This window comes from Lagenorhynchus albirostris, chromosome 7 (assembly GCF_949774975.1).
Source record: "Lagenorhynchus albirostris chromosome 7, mLagAlb1.1, whole genome shotgun sequence".
NCBI lineage: Eukaryota > Metazoa > Chordata > Mammalia > Artiodactyla > Delphinidae > Lagenorhynchus > Lagenorhynchus albirostris.
The window spans coordinates 63,770,091-63,793,490 of NC_083101.1; the positions used below are offsets into that span (position 1 = coordinate 63,770,091).

At 43.2% G+C, this 23,400-nt stretch overlaps 1 protein-coding gene across 11 annotated transcripts in view; it reads right to left on the minus strand.

The window, feature by feature from the left end:
• NFIB (nuclear factor I B) overlaps window positions 1–8,038 on the minus strand; it is a 235,529-nt gene extending 227,491 nt beyond the window's left edge. For 4 of the 11 annotated variants that reach the window (XM_060155082.1, XM_060155079.1, XM_060155083.1 and 1 more), the window contains exons 1-2: window positions 6,933–7,430; window positions 399–930 (exon numbers count right to left, since the gene is read on the minus strand). In XM_060155082.1, coding sequence (XP_060011065.1) covers window positions 399–930; window positions 6,933–6,962 — 562 coding nt within the window. In that variant the 5' untranslated portion in view covers window positions 6,963–7,430. Of the gene's footprint in view, window positions 1–398; window positions 931–6,932; window positions 7,431–7,787 lie in introns of those variants that run through there. The other 7 variants (XM_060155077.1, XM_060155076.1, XM_060155078.1 and 4 more) reach the window with 7 other exon arrangements.
• Window positions 8,039–23,400: the final 15,362 nt, after the last annotated feature.

Sequence of the window (23,400 nt, forward strand, 5' to 3'; positions counted from 1 at the left end):
AAAGAACGGTTTGACTATTCATAAATCAAGTTACATTTTCAAACTGGGAAAAGATGACTAGATGTAAAGAATGTAGCCGAGGACAAAAAATGAAGTGTAATAAACACTTCGGACTATTCTGTGTCTTTGAAAAAGTGTATTATTTCAAAGACACTTGAAAACACATCTCTTTGTGGTCTTTAAATATCCATGCCTATCCAGGTAGGAAAGCTCCATGTCTATTTCCATAGCTTGCGCATGGCAGTGGACAAGCAAGTGGAGGAGGGCATGCCACTCTCCCCAGAGCAGGTGAACGAGACCTAGGCGCCTCCAGGACCATCTAACCCAAGCCAGTGTTCCTTGTGTGGGGTTTGCGGGCAGTGTGTGCCGGGCTAGAAGAAAGAACAATCTGCTCCTACCTTGCTCCTGCACGTAGTATGCCAAAAACAAATCAAGCTCCTTAACTGATACTGTGATATGATGTGGCTGGACACAAAGTGCTGGGTTTGTGCAATGTGGGGATTTCATGAGCCGCTCTCCATCGGTACTTTCCAAGGGGATGCCTTTGAACAGGATCACCATGACTAGATCCAGACGCCAGACTTTGTCTGCCTGTCGCAGGCAGTCGATTCTCCTAATCTTACCCTTCTGGTCGGGATTGGATAAGACACAGCACGGGTGCTTCTTGCCAGTCACGGTGAGCACAAAGTCCTCTCGGTACTCCTGGCGGATATCTTTGCGCAGTTTGGCCAGGAGCCTGGATGCCCACTTCTGTTTGATTTCAGGCTTTTCGCTGAGAAGCTCATCTTTGACTGCTCTTTCTTCATCCTTTGACATTCGCTTCTCGTGCTTTTTAAAGTATTTGCGTTTCCGAGCCTGCAGGTTGAACCAAGTATAGGCAATTGCACGGACGTGTGGAAGTAGTGCCTCGATGAATGGGTGAAATTCATCCTGTGGAAGATGAGGAGGAAAAAGAAGACATACACAGTCAGTTTAGTTTTTTAAAGGCTCCAAAACATCAGACCACAACCCCTTCCCAATTCGGTACCAAGAGTTATGCACAAAAATAACATTCTTTTCTTATTTAAAATTATCAAAATAGCAGGACCAGAAGAAAATAAAGTATGCCAAGCTGCCCCTTTTCCACCAAAACTCACAGGTTGATTCTCCCTCCTAAAAAAGAAAATAAGGTTTATATTTGTATTTCCACTCTGGCCCCATCCCCCTCATTCCCACCATGTACATTCTTTAAAACGTAAGCGACCAAGATGCTTGGCACCTAATTCAATATTTAAATATTTGATTGACCAACTAACACTAAGCAGTACCATTTTACAAAGAACACAGTGAGATTTTTTTTTTTTAATCGGAGCAGAGCTGTTCAGAAGGCAGGAGCGATGCCACAGTTCATTTCTCTTCTCTGTGGCACAGAAACACAAAGCATATAGATGCTCAGTGTAATGCCACACAGTTCCCGCTTTTGGAGCATGCTCTCAGCAAGAGGCTGCTGGTGGCACAAAGAGCATGCGCCATTAAACTTGATCCATTTTCTTATCAAACGTCCAACATTCCAACACTGAAACAGCACCATTCCAAGAGTGGTAACTAGAGAAACTGGTATACAGTGAGGGAAAGTGGGCAAAGGACACAGCTTGTCGTATCAGTGTCCTGAACAGAAGGTTTCCATACTTTGAGCAGCGCATTCCCTCCCTCTACCAGCAACGCTGGCCCCAACACACACACACACACACACACACACACACATGCGTGCGCACGCGCGCGCTGCTACTCTCTAACAGACCCACAGACACGCTCTTGCATTTTTAAATAAAAGTTTCTAAAGTTGAAACAAAATTGACTCGGATGTTCTTCCGGCAGCTTTCCTATAGAGTCTGAAGCCCCACAGAGTCAGTTAATTTGTTAACCGATCACATGAGTGTGGCAATTATTCTAAACCCCTTAAAAATCAATCTGAGGTGAACAATGAAAAATGGCAACTTGGCACCAACTTTACATTCTTTGTGTCTCTGCATGCAGTGGCAGGGTGACACCAGGAGTGCACCGCTGGTCACTCCCTGCTTTTGTGGAATCAGTACAATTCATCTGCTACGCCTCTGAATTCTTGGACAGGGCTGTGGGCGCCCGTATGCATGGACTTGTGAATCTGCACGTGGAGAGATCCCGTCTTGTGAATTAAGTGGTTTACCTTAGGCTCCTGCGTTTTTCCTGCCTGTTTCACGTACGCCTTTTATAAGGGAGGGAGGCGGCGACGAGTGGCAGATAATTTGCACCTCCAGTTATTTCAAGTTACTTCCCAAAGCAGTCAGTATTTCATTACTTCCTGCCATAGGTAAAACCTGTCTCCTAAGCTCAGGCCTCTTACTGTTCCGAGAAAGAGCTTAACATCCAGTCGTGCACACTGTATGCGGGCAATAAGGCCAGATCTGAAACAAATGAGAACTTCCACTGCGGCCACTTTTCTGGTCACTGTATTGTCACCTCAACCACAAAATAACTTTCTCTAACTGTTTATATCCCAAGTTAACATTGACATCTTAGGGCTGGTCACCCTGAACTATGTGGAATAAATTCTGTTTAATCAGCAGACTGATGAATTCCATCAGGTAAAAATGATGAAAGTATCACAAATGACACTCTAACAAAGAAGACACCCCCAAACTCCCATAGAGTTATGAACTCATTTTTAAGATCAGATTCAAAGTTTCAACGCTAAAGACTGCAGCATGTTCGCAGTCTGCAGTTCAGATCCGGAAGAGGTGTACATCCCATCCAATCAATAATGCAGTTTTCAAGTGTTTTAACATATTGCTGTAAAATGTTTCTAGAGCAGAATAAACCTAAATCAAAATTTTATAACAATACAGAATGTAGATGATTACATCACAGCATGAGGCATAACCAAATGCCATAGAGGAAATCATTAAACCGATCAGTAGTTTCCAGCAGAGATTTGAACAATTCAGTTACTATGCGAGCACATTAAACTAGGCCATGGAAAGAGTTAAACCACAATCTGTTCTTTGTGTGGGAAGGCAGCCCTGCTCACAGCAACCACAGCCCATGATAAGACCTCCCTATCTCCATATACTTTCTGATGCCATGCTTTCAGCATTCACTGTAACTACAAAAACTTTGTTTATCCCCCTTAGAAATATATGCAAAAGGAAACCCTGCTCAAGGAGATGTGGACTCAAACATGCTTTGGGAACTCACTTCCTATATTCTGACTTTAACTATGATTTACTGATATGATCAAAAAATATACATATATACTCATGAACTAAAAACTTGAGATGTAAAGAGTACATGGGGGCGGGAGGAGCTTTGCCTCACTCACTTTACCCTTGCCATACTTTTAAAAATACGATATTATTTTAACAGATATTAAGCAATGTGTTAACTTCTAAGTACTTTTATCCTTAAGTACTATGTTCAGTAACATTTCATTTTCCTATAAAGACATCAAACATACTTTGATTAAATTTGTTTGAGCTTCCAATCATCTATCATGTAACAGATCTCAAAATTTTAATAACTTAGTTAAACAATCAAAATGCAAATGTGAGGGCTGAATTTGGAATTTCTTAGCAAATGCACACAAAACAATGTTTTTTAAGGTTGCCTTGAGTTTGTTGCCAATGCTGCCAAGTAATGTTTTAAAACATACTTTTTTCCTATTGATAAATAGAAGTAGCAAACTTTCTCAGTCCACAGTTGCCTTATAAATATCTTTCAGGGCTTTACTATTATGTGAATTCCTTTCAAGCAAAACACTTACTTCTGACATGGAGACATATCCTCAAAAAAGTGATAAGTAGAGATTTTCAGCAAGTCACATATATTTCTGTGTTACCATGACTAAAATATCATCTCTCAAGTATGACTGTTTTCTAATGCTGTTACAATATATTTTTAGTGATTTTGAATGATATGAATGTGGAGCATAGTAATTTGTCTTCATCAAAAAAAACGTGATTAAGGTATTCAGATGTCCTAATTAATAGATTATCACAATAATACTTTAAACAACTATGAGAATTATTTTTTAAGAAAGCAAAGCATGTAAATGATCTAAGATCTAATGGCTGTATGCTAAGGTAATATGCCACCTTGCTCTCTCAGAATTTTTATTAAAACACATTGGCATTCAGTAATGCCAATTTTTTCTCTTTTTAAACTTCCTTTAGTTGAACTAAATTGATAAAATAAATAGCCTAGTTACAAATTTCAAATATAAAAGTAAACAGTCCTAATTCTACTGGAAATATTTCTTTTTCTTCACAGAAACAGCGGTCTCCATGAAAGGGATGGAAAATTAGACCAATATAGAGGCAGAAGAATAAATACTAGATGTTCTTGGACCACTGCTATATAACAGTAAACCATTTTTTTAAATGTACCTTAAGAACTTGAGAAACAGCGAAAGAAGAAAAAAATTCAATGCAATCATTCCAAGTGAAAGTTATACTATTAAGGATTTACATTATTTTTAGAAAAAGCAAATACAAAATCATATCATGATGGTTCTTAATTTTCTTTAAACATCTGATTTCTACTGATACATAAATACAGATTTATATCCAGGTACTGATACTTTTGAGTAACACTTTGATAAATATCAACTTTAACTGTAGCTCCTTCTGAAAATTCTTTCTAAAACCTAGATATCCTTTTGTGATAACTGAAACACTTAGTAAAGTTTCCAATCAATTAAGAATGTTTCTCTATTTTGTATTTACATACCCTAAAAAATGTTTTGCTGACAAAACTAAACTACTGGTCTGATATCAAAGTAACACCGTTAATGTTACTTTTGCAACACCTTACACTACCTATAAAGTCACACAGATATTAAAGTGAGAATTCTAAAGCTAAAATTTCTTCTCTAGTCTAGACCTTAAATCCCCAAAACAGTTTCAATATGTCAACTTAGATTTACATTATTAAAACAGTAGAGAATATCAGTCATCATGAATTAGTGTTGGTAAGCATGCACCCTTGAATACTAATGTGATAGCTGAATGACTATGCTGTATATGCTCGTAATATTCCATATGTCACGATGCTACAATATTATTTTTAACTTACACAAATTTAGATAAAGCTAGTGACTTTTCAATACATATTTAGAGGAAACCGAAAATGCAATGTAATCGCTAGCAATGTTTCTGAAAAGCCGATGCTGGAAATATGAACTAATAATATAGAAAAGCAATCCTTTACATGAGAGTAAGTGGTACAGCACTTTGCAAGTGAAAACCTTACCTCAATTTGTTTTATTTGAACTATGCTTCAATAACGTAAAAATAATGTCAAATGGATGTGGTTTACCAGAAAGAGGGAAAAAAATCCTGCTGATGGGTAATATGAAAGGTAACTTTTGCAGCTGAAGGCAATTCGTTATACCTGAAACAGTTTCATCATCATATTTATTGGCCATTATTCACAGCCTTAAAAATACAAATAGCTCAGCAATTCATTTTTCCAGTTTTGTTAAATTAAAGTGCACGTTTACTTGCTGAAAATAGCCATATCTAAGTTAATCATACTCCGATGCCAAACAAAATATAAACAATAAAAAATGTGTCAGCCAAAAAGCTACAGGACTGTATCCAATCACTGAATAAGCCTTATCATTGTTTTCATCTTCATTCACAATTTATGAATGCCTCAGTCCTTTTGAATCACAATGGCTTCTAATTGTCATACAATTGAAACCTTAATCATTTGTTCATCAGAAAAAATGCATCATCATGATACTGGATTTTTAAAAAATTGTAACACACCTTAGACTAGGCGACACTTCTTCAACTGTTTAGTTTTTAAGCCAACGTCAAAGAAAATGGTTCTCAATTACTAATCGTGACATATCCTCCTAAAAGCTGAAGTCAACTGCCCCACACCTTTAGAGGTTTAAAATACTGCTTCAAGTAACAACTCTGGGCTAAGATATTTAGTCAGCTCGTCAGTTGGTTAGTTAGCTGGGCAGCGATGAAAGATGCCCCCAGGTAAGTCTGTTTGGTCTCGTCACTTTTCCATTTGACCGACTTGTTTAAAATTATATAAGCTGTGTTCCTGCAAAAGTATAAAGCCACTATTTTATTTCACAACACTGTTCCTAAACTCTTAGGACAATTTTCAGAGTGAAAAAATTTTAAATGACCTTACTTTCCAGCATTTCTTTCTGTCCTACGCCCAAATATCGTCAAATGAACAGGTCTCCACAAAATGAACATGTTTTAAAAGTCCTTAACTTTCACCACGACCAACTAACTCGAGTCCACGTACAGACCGCCTTTGTGGCGTGGTCACTGGACGCCTCAAAGTGCGGATCGCGATGGACCTGAGTTTCAGATCCCCAAATTAAGCAAAGGAATGGGTCCCCGGACCACAACCTCCGAGTCGCTTCGTCTCCCGCCCACTGCCTGCAGCGGAGTCCAGAGGCGCCCACAAGGACTCCTACTGGAGTCCCCTCGCCCAAGTTCACGGGTTGTTTATAAGGGCTCTGTCCTCCCCTAAAGCTCCTCTAAAGCCGGAGTCCGCCTCGGCGCGCAAGCGAGGCGGCGGGCACCCTGGGCAGGGGTACAGCGGGCACTAGTGGGGCCGCGCGCGGGCTAGCGCTTGCGGGCCCGGGCCCTGCCCATCCCCTGCGGCCTCGCCCGGCCCAGCCGCCCTGGCAGGGCGCGGGCGCCCGCTCTCCGTGCCCAGGGCTCTGGGCTCGGCGCTCGCGGTGGCCGTGGGCTAGGGGCCGCGCGCCGGCTCCCGCGCCGCCCTGCAAACCCCGCCGCAACTCCGGGCCACTTCTTCTGAGGGGGACCGGGGTGTGCGGAGGTTAACTAAAGCCATTAATTGTCCGCAGACGAGAGCAGCAAAACAAAACAAAGGCATTTCGGGCTAGAGAGAAAGCTCGAGAAAGTGACCGAGGCATGTACCTGAGTGAGACAGATGGGAGAATACATCATGACTTCGCCTTAAAACGCACTTTCCCGGAGATGCCCAAGAAAATCTTCGAGAAGCAAGAATTTCATCTATTCATTTTACAGTCATCTGAGCCCCGCGATGCGATCAATCAGGACGGGGCTCTGCGCTGGATCACCGCAACTTCACAACAAACCCAGTCCTCCTTAAATAGCCAAAGATTCAAGTTCACTCGGCGTGCTAGATTTCCCGGGGTGAAATCCAATCTACACTTTTAACCCTCCTGCAGTCCGACCGCGCTGGCCGTGCTCGCCGAGGCCGCCGCCGCCGCCGGTGTTGGCTGCTTTTCGCCTGGGTTTGGGGATTTGTTTTCTGTTTTGCAGTTGTTGTTTTTGTTGGGGGCTAGGGGGTGCGCGAAGATTCGGTGTGGGCTGGATTGGGGTGGTGGTTGGTGGTGAAATGCTTTTTTAAAAAAGGCGGGGAGGGGGGCGCAGGAGAGAGGGCGGGAGGGAGAGCGAGGAGAATGTGTCACCGCGCTGGGAAAGTTCAAGGTTACAGCCCCGAGCACTGCGGCAGGATCCCGGAGTGGCGACCGCAGGCGAAACTTTGCCGCGAGCCGACCATGTGTGTGCGCGAGGGGGAGCGTGAGCGAGTGCGCGCGGGTGGAGGGGCGCGCGCGGGAGAGGGCCGGGGTGGGGGCGGGGTGGGGTGGGGGAGCCGGGAGAGGCCGGGGTGAGGGAGGGGGCGCGAGCGCAGGTCTCCCGGGCGGAAGAGGCTCGCGGTGCGCGGTCCCCGGCTGCAGCCGCCGCTGCCCGCGCAGACTCCTCCACGCCCGGCTGCCCTCCCGCGCGCCTCGCCCCGCGTCTGACCCGGCCGAGCGAGGAGGCTGCTGCTGCTGCCGCCGCCGCCCAGAGGGATCGGAACGCGCTCCTGAAAAATCCCAAACGATAAATCCCGCTCTCCCGCTCGGCTCCAAACTCCTCTCTTTTCTGCTCTGGGCTCTTTTTTTCCCCTCCCTCTCTCGCTTTCTTTCGTTGCAAAACTTGGAAGTTGAAAAATTCACCGGTTCCACCCTCTGGACCCCGGTCGAGCTCTCTCCAAATCAGACTTAAGGATTGTTTTATTATTTAATTACACAATCATCGCTTTACTCCTCCTCCTGCAAACGCGCATTCCTTTTGCACCAGCCTCTCCACACCCCCCGCCCCCCACCTTTCTCCTCCTCCTCTTGCTTCTCTCTCTCTCTCTCTCTCTCTCTCTCTCTCTCTCATTTGTTAAAGCTCTCATACCACTGCAACAGCACCACGACTTTTTTTTATTATTTTAAATAGATCTTCTTTCCGCCCTTTGGGCAAATCCCGCATCCCCCCCCCCCACGTACACACCCCTCGAAAACCCGCCCTGGAAGAGGTATTTCGGTGCTCGCTGCGGACTCTTTAAACCGCGGGAACCTCCGAGTGGGAGAAGCACTGAGCCGGACTGGGCCGGAGAAAGGAACGAATGGAAAATTCCCTCACACCCAGGCCGCCCCGGGGCCCAGGCTGGGGCGCCGACTCTCGCACCCCGGGCGGGCGCGGTCCGCAATGCCCGCCGGCTGAAGGGAGGAGGGGGAGGCGGGGGCCTGAGCGAACTTGGTCTCAAGTAGTTGGGGCGAGCCGGCGCGGATGGGGGCGGGGCCCTCCGGGGTCTCCCTTGCGCAGGCCCGCGTCCCGGGGCAGCTCCGCAGAAGCGGCGCGCCTCGCCGCGGTTTGCCGCCCTCCCTGGCGGTGCCCGGTGCACGTGGCCTCGCTCGGAGCGGGAGGACCGGGCCGAGCTGCCGCCGCCGCCACCGCCTCCGGCGCCTCCTCCTCCTATTCCTCCTCCTCCCGCGGCTTGCTCCGCTCTTTTCCTCCTGCAGCCCCTCTGGCTCGCCCCCAATCCCCACCCCCCCGGGGCGCCGGCGGAAAACGGCTCCCGCCCCGCCTGGGTGCAAGCAGGGTGGGGCCGCGGCGCGCCCGGGGCTGCGGGGCGGGCGGGCGGGTGGTCGCGCACGCGAGCGGGGTGCGTGTGCCGCTCCAGCCCTGCAAAGGCGGCCGCGCCCGCCAAGCTCCCGCGCGAAGCCCCGCCCCCACCCCGCCGCCAGCCGCGGGCCCCGAGTGAATGAACTTGATTTCGGATATTTGGAGGCCGGCGGTTTGCCTTGCACCCTTTCTGCGCGCGCGCGCGCGCGCACGGGCACTGGCACACACAGACACACACTCTCACATACACACCCCGCCCCCCAAATTCCGGTTTTCGGCCAGGGGTGGGTGGGGAAGAGGTGGAAGCAAAGGCTGTGCAGACAATGGAGAGAGGAAAAGTGAGTGCCAGGGGCTCCGCGTCTACCTAGCCGGGGGCCGCGGAGAGGACTCGACGGCCCCAGCCCCGGGGCGGGGCCGCCCCCACCTCCAGCTGTGCTCTGATTTCCCTTTCCTCTTTTCCTCGCTTCCCCCCTCTCGATTTTTCCCCTCAACTTTCTCCTCTCTCTGTCTCTCCGGCTCCTGCCCACCTCCCCCCACCCCTTTATCACCCCACCCCGAGGACCCGAAGGAACCAGTGACTTTTTCCTTCAGCAAGTGGGAGTTATCCACATCAAGCATTTCACAACGACACATCAAGAAAAGTAGGCAGGTTCAAGTCAACCATGAAATGGTCACTTTTTAACCCCGTCCTGTCCTCATTAGGGAAATGCTCAAACACAGTCCGTTTTCAAAGAGCACTCTTAATGAGGCGAGCCTGCCAAGTCCACCAGCTGCAGGCCCCGTAAACCAAGAGCCCAAAGAAAAAAAGCACTGGCGAAAGAGGGGGAGTTGAGAAGGCCAGGGGTGGAGGTGGGGGGAGCGTTGGTTCTGGGAAGACAGGTAAAGTCGGGAAAATTTAGAGAACTCTCCCGAGTTAACCCTTTAGGGCACACACCACCGGGAGCGGCCTCCCTGCTCCCCCCGGAGGCAAATCCTCCAGTCAGGTCTCTGACAACCTTAATTTCCTTTGTGTGGGTCATTTCTTCTTTTTTGAAAAGCCAGGATAAACTTGATCGTCTTTATAGATGAAAGAAATGAGGTGACAGTCCACGTTATAAATACTCATTTCTCTCTCAGAAAATTTTAGGCGATCTCATGCTAGATTTAAAAAAAAAACAACACAACAAACCCAAAGCATCACTTTGTATTGCACATTATGCTGCATCCCTTTTCTCACCCTCATACCAGAGTCTGAGGGGAGGGGGGCGGGGAAGCGCTACTGATAATACCAGCTTTAACTACTGGAGTTTCCCTTTGAACAAATATTCAATTTAACCGGAGTTAATTTACCATAAAAGACATTCCCCTTGGCACGAATGCACTCCTGTCCTTGAACACACCTCTTTGAATGCCTGAACTCGTACAGAAGCCATTATTTCGAGGTCTCTTTAAAAATCAAGCGCCCATCTCTCTCTTTCTCTCCCTCCCTCTCTACTTCCCTCCCTCCTCACCACACCACCCCCAGTGAAATCCTGGCACCCAGAGAGCGCTTCGTTCAGCCAGAGATCTAGAAGGAGCCGCTGTCCCCTAGCAAAAGAGGCCCAGTGCTGAGCCCTGGGCAAGTGTCTGCAGACAACGCTACCCCTCCTCCCTTATTAGTTTCCCTTACCAACAGAAACGGTTTCCTTTTGCCACCCAAACTAGGTCGCATCCTAAAGTTTCTCACAAGCTTAAAAAAGAAAAATGAAAAATTGACAACTCTTACACAGAAGAGGCCACAAAAGCTGCAGCAGCGCCAGGGGTGAAGAAGCAGCGACAGACCCAGGTAAGACCCCAGAGAAGTGAAGACGTCTGGGGCCTCCCAGGCCTATCACTGAGGGGTTCAAATCGCTCCCTGTTTGTAGGGCACTTATGGTTGGGCACAGTTGGATGAGCATGGAGGATGCTTGGTAGTTGGCGGTTTGGATCTGTTTCTGAGGAAAAGGAAAATAAGAAAGGAGTAATGGTGAGGAGGGGGAAACTAAAAGGGAGGAAAGAATGGGCAACAGAGACATCCGGAGTAGCTTATGGGGTGCTCATTTGATATGGCTTTGACTGTCCTCTCAGGCCTTGGAGCCATGGGCGGGATGGCTGACCCCCCCACCCCCGCCACCCCCAGAACACTACTTCTTGTACAGCTAATGCCCAGGCCACTGCAGGTCTTCCCAGGATGAACTCTAAGAGAGGCTTCTGGAAAGAGGAGCTGATGGATTGGGGTGTGTGGAAGGAACATCTGTCTTCTCGTCTTCTCTCAGCAGGACCCTTCACTATCTGTGGTTTGAGAAATGCCAGTCTTTTAAATTCCAGGTAGAAGAGCAGAGAGAAGGAAGTGAGAAAGTACATACGGTATTTTAGCCACTTTCCCTTTTACCCAGCATTTCTGTGCCATGGTAATTAAGAGTGGTTTTAAAGTATCTCTGAAAAGCTTCTGATACTATCAAAGTGGGCCAAACACTTTTTAGACTGGTACTTACCTCTCCTAAACTGCCTGTTTTCTTCTCTCTCTCACTCACTGAAAGAGTTAAAGCAAGTCAATTTCATTCACCCCAAAATCTGGCTGGAAGAAAGAAGTGAAAGGCTTCTGCAGCAACAGGAAAATCTGATATTTCAGAATCCCTAAAGACCTCCTCCCTAGACCACCTATTCCCTGCCACCTTATAGAGAGAAAAGTTTCTTTTCTGACAGATAGTTTATTAATTTCAAGAAGTGCTGGAGTGTCTGTGCTTCAGGTGACTGGATTTTTCAAAACTCAATTGTATATTTGAAAAAGTAAGCAGTATTACCCAATTGGAGCCTTTCATTGACCTCCAGAGAGGAGCTTAACATCTCAAGGGTCTTCTAATATTGATTTTCTTTTAACCTTCTCCCTTCTAAAGAAATTCAGTGACAGGTTGTGAATCCTGAGCAGTTTAAGGAAAGGTTCTTGGAGCTTAACAAAGCTGTCATTTTCAATACACGCGGATGACTTTTTTTTTTTTTTTTTAGCTCTTGCATGTGATTAGAGGGGAGGCTCAACAATTCCACACACCCTGGCTGCATGGCCAGTATCAATATTTTAAAACTAAATACAAAAGAGACAGATGACCTCCTGACCCCCAGGAAACAGGCCTGCAAGACTGCAAGTATCCACTACACCATGCCCAGGGACCTTTTCTTCTTCCAAATGAACCATAAAAATCATACACGTGTAGCCTGTAAAACACAATTTTATATCCACAAGCAAGAACATCAAAAATCCACTCAACAATGCATATATAAACAACCAACAAGTACTGAAATTGTCTGCACTTGATGGGAATTGCAAAATCATGCCCAGCTCTCTCAGCCCTTAAACTACTACTGTCAAATTAGGGTAGTGATTTTTCCGTACTAGAAAATTCACAACCGGTTAGCTTCCCCAAGCCCCACTGCCAGCACTTTGCCTTTCACTGAAATGAATAAATAACCGTGGACTTTCTTCCCATCCTCTGGGAGCTGTTTGGTGTCCCCTGAGGACAAAACTAAATGAGAAAAATGACGCTGTTAATAATGTCGCTGCTGAAATGCCTGTACTCGACTGTTTAAAAAAAATACCATCCCACTAAGTGTGCCTACATTTCGGGCACATTAACAAGCCACCACTGAATCTGAACACAGACTGGCCAGCATTAAGATTAGCTGGTTTCCACTTCTGTACAGAAATGAGGCTAGTTCATCAACAGAGATTCCCAACTTCTGAAGACATTTGCTTTCCGGGATTACAATGTCAGCAGTTGCCCTGTAATTTTTGCATGATTTATTTTAAACTTTGAAAATCATGGTAATAATTGCCTTGCTTCACTCACAATACTTGAAAAGTTATAGGCACTTTCACGTACAGTCTTCTTTTGAGTTCTTTTGAGTCACATACAGTCTTGAGAGTTGTAGCTATTGTCCTTTTTCAAGATAGCTGACCTTTAAAGTAAAACTATACTATCATTTTATTTCTACATGTAAATTGGCTTCTGTTACCCATCTACATGTGCCTCTGTGACATGAAAACAGATGAGGTTTAAAGATCTGTTTAGAAAGCTTCATCCAGAATGGCTAAGTCGTCTTTACATTTTGCATTAAGTGTAGAAAGTGCGTTGCAAACCAACTCAAACTTTCTGCACCCCTTTCTCTAATTCTTTCCTTGAAAACTGCCTTTCTGTTTCAAAACCAAAACAATGCATAACAACAGGACTGTGCATTTTAACTTTCAAAATAAAATTTAGCCAACAATTGCATAATTACAAAGATAGAAGACAGTTGGGCCTATACAAAATATATGTTGATATTTAAGTAAACTTTATCTCTGAAATATATCTGAAAAAATTTCACAATACACAGTAAGTTAATAAATTCCAAAGCAATAATATTGTCAAATTGTGTGATGTCACAAACTCTGAAAGCAAAGTTACAGATGTTCGTGACATTACATTCACCAATAATTATACTGCTGCTCAGTCTGACCATCTTAAAATTAAATGGATGCCTCTGTCTACTAAAGAATAAAAGGAATTTATTTTGGACATCAAACAATGAAACTGTCACCATTTATTGTATGAAACACTCAGCTAATCAATTTCCTATTAAAACAGCTTTCAACAATACTCAGCTTTAAAATTCATCAGGGCCAGTAAAAACCTTTTGCCAGTGCACAAGAATGCAGTCCCAACCACGGACGATAATTACCCTTCTAATACTTTTATTGCCCAAGCACTTTTTCCTGTGCTCCCCATCAGTTAGGCAGGAATCTGCAGTATAGTGTATCAGTGAGTTGGAGTGATTGACCTTTGCCCACATATGATTTAATAGGGACTTTTCAGCACTGGAGCTTTCTGCATCTCTCATACCATTAAATGAAAACATCAAACCTCAGATGTAAAACTGGAAACCACAACGTTTTGTGTTTCACAACTCTTTGCAGTTTTTACTTAGGCTGCCTAAAGGTCAGCTTCTTCGCCTCACAATGCTCTCCCCCATACAGTAAATATACTCAAAAGTCACACTAATTCTCATTTTGATTAAATCTTGAACTCCCCAGTCAGATACACACATTCATCCTGCTTATTTACATTTGCATTCTTTTCTAACCACATAAGCATGTGTGTATGACTTTCTGGATTTATTCCATTTTAGGGCTGATTTAAATATCTGTTCAAGTATGGGTTCACAAGTTAACTTTTTCCCGCCCGTTGGAAAGTTAAAATTACAAAGGATGGTGTTATAGGATCCTGTCAAAGAAAGTGAGAGTTAATCTTGTGTATTTTGGCGCCTTTTCCCTGCCAGCTACTGTACTTGGTTGGGGGGAGCGGGTTGGAGATCTTGTCTGTCCCATCTCAAGTTCAATGGCAGTTCTACTAACTCCAGGAGAAGAAGGCCATGTTCACAGCACTAATAATAATTCCAATCACGCCACTTCGGCATTTTGTGTCAAAGTCGAAACTGGCTTCCCCGCCCCCTTCAACCTGAAAGCTGCCAAGTCCTCACACACTCCGCATTCAACCACAACTTAATGGATGGGATATTGTGCATTAAAATGTGTTCCAGACATACTGGCGAAGAGAGGACAAGGAAAAAGGGAGACAGACACACACACACAGTTAGGCAGAAGGGAAAAAATCCTAGAGCAAAAACAGCAGGGCAGGAAAAAAAATTATTAACAGGAGCAGGAAGAAATCCATCATAATCTTTTTTTTTTTTTAAGGGAGGGGGAGAGTGGGAGGAGGGCTAACAATTCTATCCTGCCACTTCAGAAACAAGGGGCTAGGGGTAACTAAACTTTAAAATGAAGATTGACTTTAAAAACTCCAGTACACCAGAGCTAAATAAAGACACTTTTAAGTGAGCATACGTAACAAATCTGTGCATATTCACCTTAAAGAGAAGAAAAATGCTCCAAAAAGAGAGAATGGGCTACAAGGTACAACTAAAGTATCATTTGTACAGTAATTTTTTCCATCATGGGGGAGAAGGGGGGGGAGTAGGGAGTTGAAGCAGGAAAAATGGTACATTTCACACTGTTTTGGACTCACAATGTCTCTATAAAAGTGTGACATATACACTAAAGTTGCCAAAGCTTAAAAAAAAAAAGCATTAAGGCTGAAAATCCAACACTATGGCCCAACTTGTAAAGAAGAAATGACATTTAGGTAAAGTCTCTTTACAATGTACAAACAGTAAAAAATCTGTGTCTGGGGATAGAAGGGGATGCAAGGGACAAACAAGACAAGCAAATAAAGCCAGTCATTTCAAAGCCACATACCACCGCATTCTATTACGTTAAATAAGAGATGTTGAGTCTGTAAACAGAACCCTGGGCCGCTGACTTCACGTATCTGAGGTACAGATTTGTGGACTTTCTCTAAGGGTTGTTTTGGTGTCGCTTATTGTATTTATTAATAGTTTTTATTTTAAAGCGCAATCCAGGAGTCTCTTACTTTTGTTTTTAATTATTATTTCTGCAATGCCACAGTTCTTGGCCCAAAGAAGAAAAGGCGGCAAAAGTCAAGTCTAAAAGCAGGCAGCCCCTCAGCCTGTCTGGGTATCCAGTTTTGCTTCCTCTCACTTGCAGAAGACTGTTTCTCGAGGTAGACTTGAAAGCCGTCCAGAGTGCTGTGTGTGTGTGTGTGTGTGTGTGTGTGTCTTGAAAGCCGTCCAGAGTGCTGTGTGTGTGTGTGTGTGTGTGTGTGTGTGTGTGTGTGTGTGTGTGTGTGTGTGTGTGTGTGTACGCGCGCGAGCGTTTGCTGGGTCTTATTGTTTTAGCAGGGCTGCTCTGGGGCTGCGGGCTGCCTCCCCGCCCGCGTCCGGGCTCCGAGCGGGCTAGGCAGATGTAGCCGGCGCGGCGGCAGGGTCGCGCGTTCGCCCCTTCCCCGCCCTGGGATCGGCCGGGCCGGTGGCGAGGCTACCCCGGACCGCGGCCACCCGCGCACCCTTTCCGCGCCCCGCCCGCGCTCCGCCGCCTCCCCGGCTTTCTCTTTCTCCGGCCCACCGCACGCCCGGCCCCGCCCCGCCCCGCCCCGCCCCGCCCCGACCGGCCAGGCGCGCGGGAAGCGCGGCTCTTCGCTTCCGCCTGGCGGCGGGTAGGAAACCGAAAGGAGGAGCCGGGGGCGGGAGCGCGGCGATGCATATTCATCAGGGCGCCCGAGGCGGTGGAGGCGGGAGCGGGCCCGAGTGGGTGTGGCGGGCTGCCCGGCGCGGGGGCCCCTCGCGAGTGGCGGCTCAGCTCTTTGTGCCGCCCGGGCGGGGCCGGAGCGCGGCGAGGGAGTGCGGCGCCGCCTGCCTGCGGGGCTGCCGGGCTCCGCGCGCCTTTGTGCTACCGCGCTCTGGGGCCTCCCCGCGGGCGTGCGCGAGAGCTGAGCCGGGCGGAGCAGCCGCGGGAGACTCATCACCAAATGATAATAACGAGCACGGGATTGGTGCTCTTCCCTACTAGCCGCCACGTTTTCGGTCCCCTTCGCCAGGCCACGTTTGTTTGGGTGTAAAAGGAGTTCTGAAATGTACCTCACTGCGTAGCGTTATCATTTATAGGCATGCATGTGAATGTCAATAATTCAGGGGTAGGTGGAAGAAATAATCAGCCCCAAAGAAATATGCAACCCCTGGGTCCCCAAGAAGTAAACACTCTAGATGAGATGTGGTAGCGGGCTCAAGTTCATAAAGCGGTTTTGATTAATATTTTTTAAGCTTAAATATATGTAGGTTTTTTGCTTAGTTTGCAAGTAATCCAGTCATTTGCATTTTAAGCATCTGTAGTGTGGTAACATAATGTTTAACGTTTAAACCAAGTTGTTATATAGCTCTGATTTAAAACTGAAGTATTAAATGTAAAAATATAGCACTCGCCCTAAATTTACTTAGTACTAACCCACATGTGTTTAGAAAAGATTTTATTACAGAGATCCTGACTAATTATGTAATTGCACAACAGGCAACAATAGCTTCAAATATCCTCTAAAAACCCTGTTCAATTATGTGATTACCAGTGGGACCGGAATAGCTCCCAATGAATTGTTCTTATCTTTCTACTAAATGTGAGCATGTCAGTATTTTAATCCCAATTATATTTACCCTCAAAGTCCAAGAGAACTTAAACAACATTGTTCAGGTTCTTTGTTCCTACAACACGCATTATAAAACAAAGAAGACATTTTGGCCTCATTATCCAAAAATAAAAAGTTTTTTTCTCCTGTACCGGCGTGGGCACACACACATGTATACATGCATATATTACATACATGTAATATGTACATATTATGTAGATGTTTGTGAATAGTATACATATCTCATTTCAATGATAAGTGCAAAACTGAGAATTGGATTGACCCAAGTGAGCTTTAGAAAATGCCGAACTTTAAAATGGGTTATTACCAGTTCCCAATTTCCCTTCAGAAAAAAAGTAACAAGTGTATATCTGTATAGCTTTGGGAGGGAGATGAAGGATGGGGACACACACACACACACGTATGTATGTATCTCCACATTTAGCTATAACTTCCCAAGGAAAATTAATTTTTAACATCTATCTTGTTCCAAGTTAGGTAATTTTAACCACTCAGCTAGTATAGCTCTAATTCAGTATACCCAGGCAGTCAATTCAAGTGGGTAACAAACAGATCTGTTTCCATTCTAGGATTTCCTAATAGTAGTTTCATGGTTCAGTAAATCACATTTAGCACTAACGAATCAAATATAAAATATGAAAATTCAATGTGGCTAAACTAAAATATATTATTTAGGGTGGTGGAGGGAGTGTTTAAGTGAGCAATGTTATCAAATTCTAAGACTTTTACAAGTGTGCCTCAGAAAGCTTCTTCTCGTAATTATTTGAAGTCCATAGCAGAGTTACCAATCCTTCCCAACATCTATTTCATGCAAAGGAGAAATGACATTACAGAGAGAATCCAGTTTTCTTTAGGAAATATCCTAAGACACGAAATGGGAAAAGGAACAGGAAAGGGGAAAGGGAAGGATTTCCTGTGCTTCTGGTGATGACTTGAATGAATCTAGATTTAGTGTCACCTGTCAAAGAATTTCTTCCTAAGTATATTATTTAGTAATAGAATGTACCGTTGTATGTTATGTTCAGCGTTTCATAGATTATCTTTTTTTATTTGAGTGTCATTTGTTTCTATTGACATGTGAAGCTTACAAGAGTACTTATTCGTATGTATACCGATCACTCTTCCGTCAAATACGTACACAGATTATAATTAAATGATATCCAAATTTTATAAAATAAGGAGATTAATTTTCAACACGTCCTATAGAAATCGGTCTCACTAATTTGTAGTCACCTCAGCGGGTTGTTGCTCCTAAATCTTTTAATTGGCTAATGATCATGGTCTTCTAGTCTACAACACTGGTTGATTTTCCAGTTTTCACATTTTTTGACATAAATAAATATGTAGAAATTCAATTCAGGAGTGTTTTAAAATAGATGCTTCTTTTATAATTAAAATTATCTTGGTTAGAAGCCTTTCTTAATGTACTTAAATTTCAGTATCTTTTTATATTCAACGTTTTATAAATTATAACTAATTATTCGTTTTAAAAAATAAGGCGTATCTAACGTTACTTAGGCATTTTGGCCTTCTGATACATCTAACTGAAGTGATTCCAGTAGAAAAGCTAATTTTTTTCTGCCTTTAGTTACAGGCACAATTCATTCCTTAGAACTAGAAGATTCTCCACTACACTGAAACTTTAGATTTTTTGTTTTTTTCCTAAAGCCAATTAACTGGTAAAGCAGTTTCTCTGTTTTTTTTCAAATTAAGAATTTTTTAGTGTACAAGCAACATCTGCGTGTGTTTATCTTTGAGAATAATCACAATATATTTCTCAAAGGCATGCAGTATTACAATGCTTTATGTAATAATTAAGTAATTCCTCTACCCCATCTCAACCAGTAATTTTCAGTCATTACCCCAAAGGTTTTTATTTTGTCTTATTTCTCTATTTCTCAAAAATATAGGAGGTGTGTTTTTATTTCTATTATTTTTATGATTAAAGGGTACACACTAATTTATTAGATTATTTTATTTAGTCCATTATTGTACTAGCATTTGTGCAAACTTAGTGTACGTAATAAACATGGAATATTTAGAACTCAATACTAAATAAAACACAATACCATCTTTTAAAACAATTGAATGATTACGTTTTAGAATTAAAACTATGTAAGATATAAACCTGTGTAAACATTCGTATTAAATATTACCCCTGGGAAATAGTTTCAATTATTTCTTAATTATTTTAAAAATATTTAGAGAGGCTTAAATTAGGACATTTATTGTATAAAGTGCCAACTTCTGGCATTTTGTTGGCATTCCATAGCTGAGAGCTGTCTCCATACAAGTTTTATGGAGGAGAGGAGAATGGATATCTAGAATATTGTTGTGTAAGAGGGATACCCAAGTATAAATAACAACCTCTGGTGACTATTTTTATTGGTTACAGCCGTCTTTAGCTATAATCCGTTATGCCTCTTTTTTAGACATTGACTGGGAAAATAAACAGTGTCTTTGCCACGAGACATAGTTGCTCATCACACAGAATTATATTTGTGGAAAAGACTTCAAGAGATTACCAGATAAGCCCTTGCAATGGGGTCAAAACTCCACACTGCCCAGGACAGGCACACCAGGTCACTTTCTAACCATTGAGAGTATGGGTACAAAAATAAATATACACATGCAGTGTTCCTTCTTTCACTAACTGCACGCTGCACCTGTGCACACATATATCTGATGACATCTGCTAACATAATAAATATCAAGTGGCCTGTAGTGTCATCAAAAATCTGAGGTGGTGGTATGGCTCACAGCCTCCTCAGCCCCAGGCTATGGTCTTGGTAAATTTCACAGGCTAAATAGAGACAGACTGAGACTCATTCTGTACATGAACCAGAGGTTTTCAAGGGCAGGTTAAGGTGGTTTACCCAAGGGAAAAAAAAAAAGCCTCTAGTTATGACTCAGTGTGTGAAAAATCTGCTCTCTGATTCAATGGTGATAAATCAAGGATATCTCCCAGCTTCAAAAAAAGATCATTTTTATCTCAATTGTTATGAATTCTCAATTTCAAGGTTAAATTCTCAACCTTTCTTAGCCGGCATATGTTTTTAAGACTTAGTTTTTAAAAAAAAACACAAAAAACTATGAGCAATTAAATCTTCATAACTTGCTTACTCACTTTTATATAACCTTAGAATTTTAACCATCAAAATATCCATGAAAAGAAAACAATAAGTTTGAATGAAGTTAAGCAGCAATGATGATTAAATTGAGCAAAGAAAAAGCAAGTGTTTTCTCAAAAACTTTTCAGGATATTTTGTGCCATATGTAAGGTTTCTGAAACAACAGAATCACTAAGGTATTTTTTTAACCATTTTCAAAAAACAGAAGCATCTGGCAATCCAGAAATCAGTGAGGCAACAGGATGCAAGAAAGCGCTAGACAGTCTACTGATCCTTCACTACAGTGCTGGCAAAGGACCATCCTGCTTTTTGCTCAGTGGGCCATTTTCAATGAGAAAGTGAAACTCAAGTCCCCTACATCCGCATCCTGGGGCTGACTGTCCTCAGTGTCAAAGATTCTTCTTGACATATCTAGATCATGGTGGTATTATTTTAATTTGCCCACTACTAAGGAAGATCAATAACCACATTTTTGTGGATATATTCCCCAACTAAGAAGACCTAGATGCAGTCCAAGGAGTAGAGGAAAAATGCAATCTTTCTACAAACATGCATCACATGTTTAGTAACGGGGCTGGGCACTATGCTGCAAGGATGGGTAGATTTTTAAGAATTTCTGCATTTATGATAAAAAGGCCTTCCATTCCTTTGTGCTAATATTCTCCTCTAAATTTGTTTATAAGAAAGTAACCTTCCCAAGTTATCTTGGAAGCCTTCAGATAAACACATTAAATAACAACGTTCGGTTTTCTGCTCACTTTACGGGTAGTTGATGTGGATTTATAAAATGAAAACAGTGTTGATAGAAAGCAAAGGAAAATGTAATTACGGACAATAAGTTACCCTTCCCACCCCACCACCCAGAAAAAGCAAAAAAAAAAAAAAAAAGCCTTCTATAATATATTCAGAAGCCAAACTAACAAAGTTGGGAAACTTTCGATACCACTATACTTCATGAGGTGGGACGTATTTTTATAAATGACGGGGCGACGGGGAGAAAGCACAGTGTGAAGTGGGAAATTTCAGGCACAAAGAGTTTACCTATGTGCAACTAATACTGCCTGCTTTTTAACAAATTATTGTTTAAGCATGGTTGACAAGCAAATACAGAGGTCAGGACAGAAATAGAAGTTTCCAGAACATACCTAATATCCCTCTCCCTTTTTCTCCTCATGTCTGCTACCATTCTGAGCTGCCCTTAATATTTCTTTTATCTTTTTCTTTTCTGTTACACAAACAACAAAAAAAGAGCAGAGATATTTTAAGTGAAAATTAACAAATATAAAGGACATCCACCTACAGTCCCATCACCTATACATTTGTTTTGTTTGCACATATTCCAATCCAGTATTTACTTACACACACATAAACTATTTGCATGGTTAAAATCTTAAGGTGGATAGAATTTTGTTTTGTACATTTCCACTTATTTACATTATTGACATTAGTGAAAGGACACAAAATTTAAAATGTTAGAACTAGAAGAGACTTTGGGACTGCTAGACAAGAGATAAAGAAACAAAACTGGCAACATCCTGTGTATTGCCCTGTCATATTTTGAATGTTGGATTTCACTGTCAACATGTTAAAATTGGGATATTTTACTTGAAAATCCAGATATCCTGCTGCTTTTGAAAAAGTGGGAGGGGAGACACTTTGGGGACGAGTGTTGCACACAGGCTGGAGGAGAGCAGCTGCTGCCCCTGTTAGATGGGGCTTGGTCTCCACAGTCCCGATTACTCCCTGTCCCGTTACACCGGTTACCAACTCGCCTCTTCTTTCCCCGAGTTTACAACCCTGATCTACGCCAAATGCTCTTCTTGTAGATGAAAACAGGAAAACAAGTTTCAGAGGGGTAAAGTGACTTACTTAGGGCTACTAAGCTAAATGTTAGCATTGCCCACATTGTAAAAGAGGCTGACTCTTTTACAAGACTCTAAACAAGCACCACGTGTATTCACGTTTATTTCCGAGCGTGTGGGGAAGTGAGGTTCTGGGCGCCAGTCTGATAACCTCACTAGAACTGCCTTGACCACAACCTCCTTCACAGACTGAAATGTCCCAGGTTAGCCACCCACCACCTTTTTGCTCCAGGTCATAATTAACATTTGATGTCCATAAGCCAGACACCTATACCCCCATAAATCCTGGCCGTGCTCACAGTGACTCCTTACTCTCATTAAAAGCAAACTATCAGAATGCAAGTGAAGGAAGCTCATCACTTTATGGAGATAACATCCAATCTGCTGCTGTTGATAAAGGAACTACCTAATTAAAAAGTAAAATAAAAAACTTTATGATATTCTTATCAGACCTACCTCATAGAGGCGTGACGATCTACCAACACCCTAGCAGACAACCACTGTCCTAGAAAATATAAAACTCCCATATCTGTACAGAGACTGTATTTTCGGAATGTTAAACCAGGACACATGGTGCCAACAAGAATCATTTTAAAATGAATTTAAGATTTTTGGAAAGTTTTACAAAAGTTTTAAAAAATGATTCATTGTTAGCTGTGGTTTAATAAATGGGCTTTATGACAAATGATAAAAATGTAGACCATCTAAGAATGCCTGGTCTCTATATCTATGTGGGCAATTCTTAAGAAATTTGCCTAGAAAGTGGGACTTGATGGCAGTAACCACTGTGTTGGATCGCCATTAAGTGTCCCATGCAGTTTGCACTTGCTTGTATAGTGCTTTGTTCTCCAGACGGAACACCTACTCTCTAGGTTCTGTTCCCAAATGGAGAAGGACCTGAGAACACACAGACCACGTCATGGAGTCAACACAGTAAATAATTGAGAAGCTCCTGCATTATGTACTCGTTGAGTCTACAGTTACTCTCTTGGCAGGCACAGAAGTGGTCCATATTCAATCAGGCTCTAGGCTCATTCACAGAAGCGGTCTTTTTTGTTTTTAATTTCTATTTTTTATTGGAGTGTAGTTGATTTACAATGGTGTGTTAGTTTCAGGCGTACAGCAAAGTGACTCAGTTATACATATACATATATCCATTCTTTTTCAGATTCTTATCCCATATAGGTTATTACAGAGTATTGAGTAGAGTTCCCTGTGCTATACAGTAGGTCCTTGTTGATTATTTTCTATCTAGTAGTGTGTATATGTTAATCCCAACCTCCTAATTTATACCAAAGGGGAAAAGTGGAGGGGGCGGGGGATAAATCAGAAGCAGCCTTAATGGCTCTCATTCTGGCCAAAGCACCACCTGAGTTGAGCAGCACTAAGGAGCCCAGACCCTCTG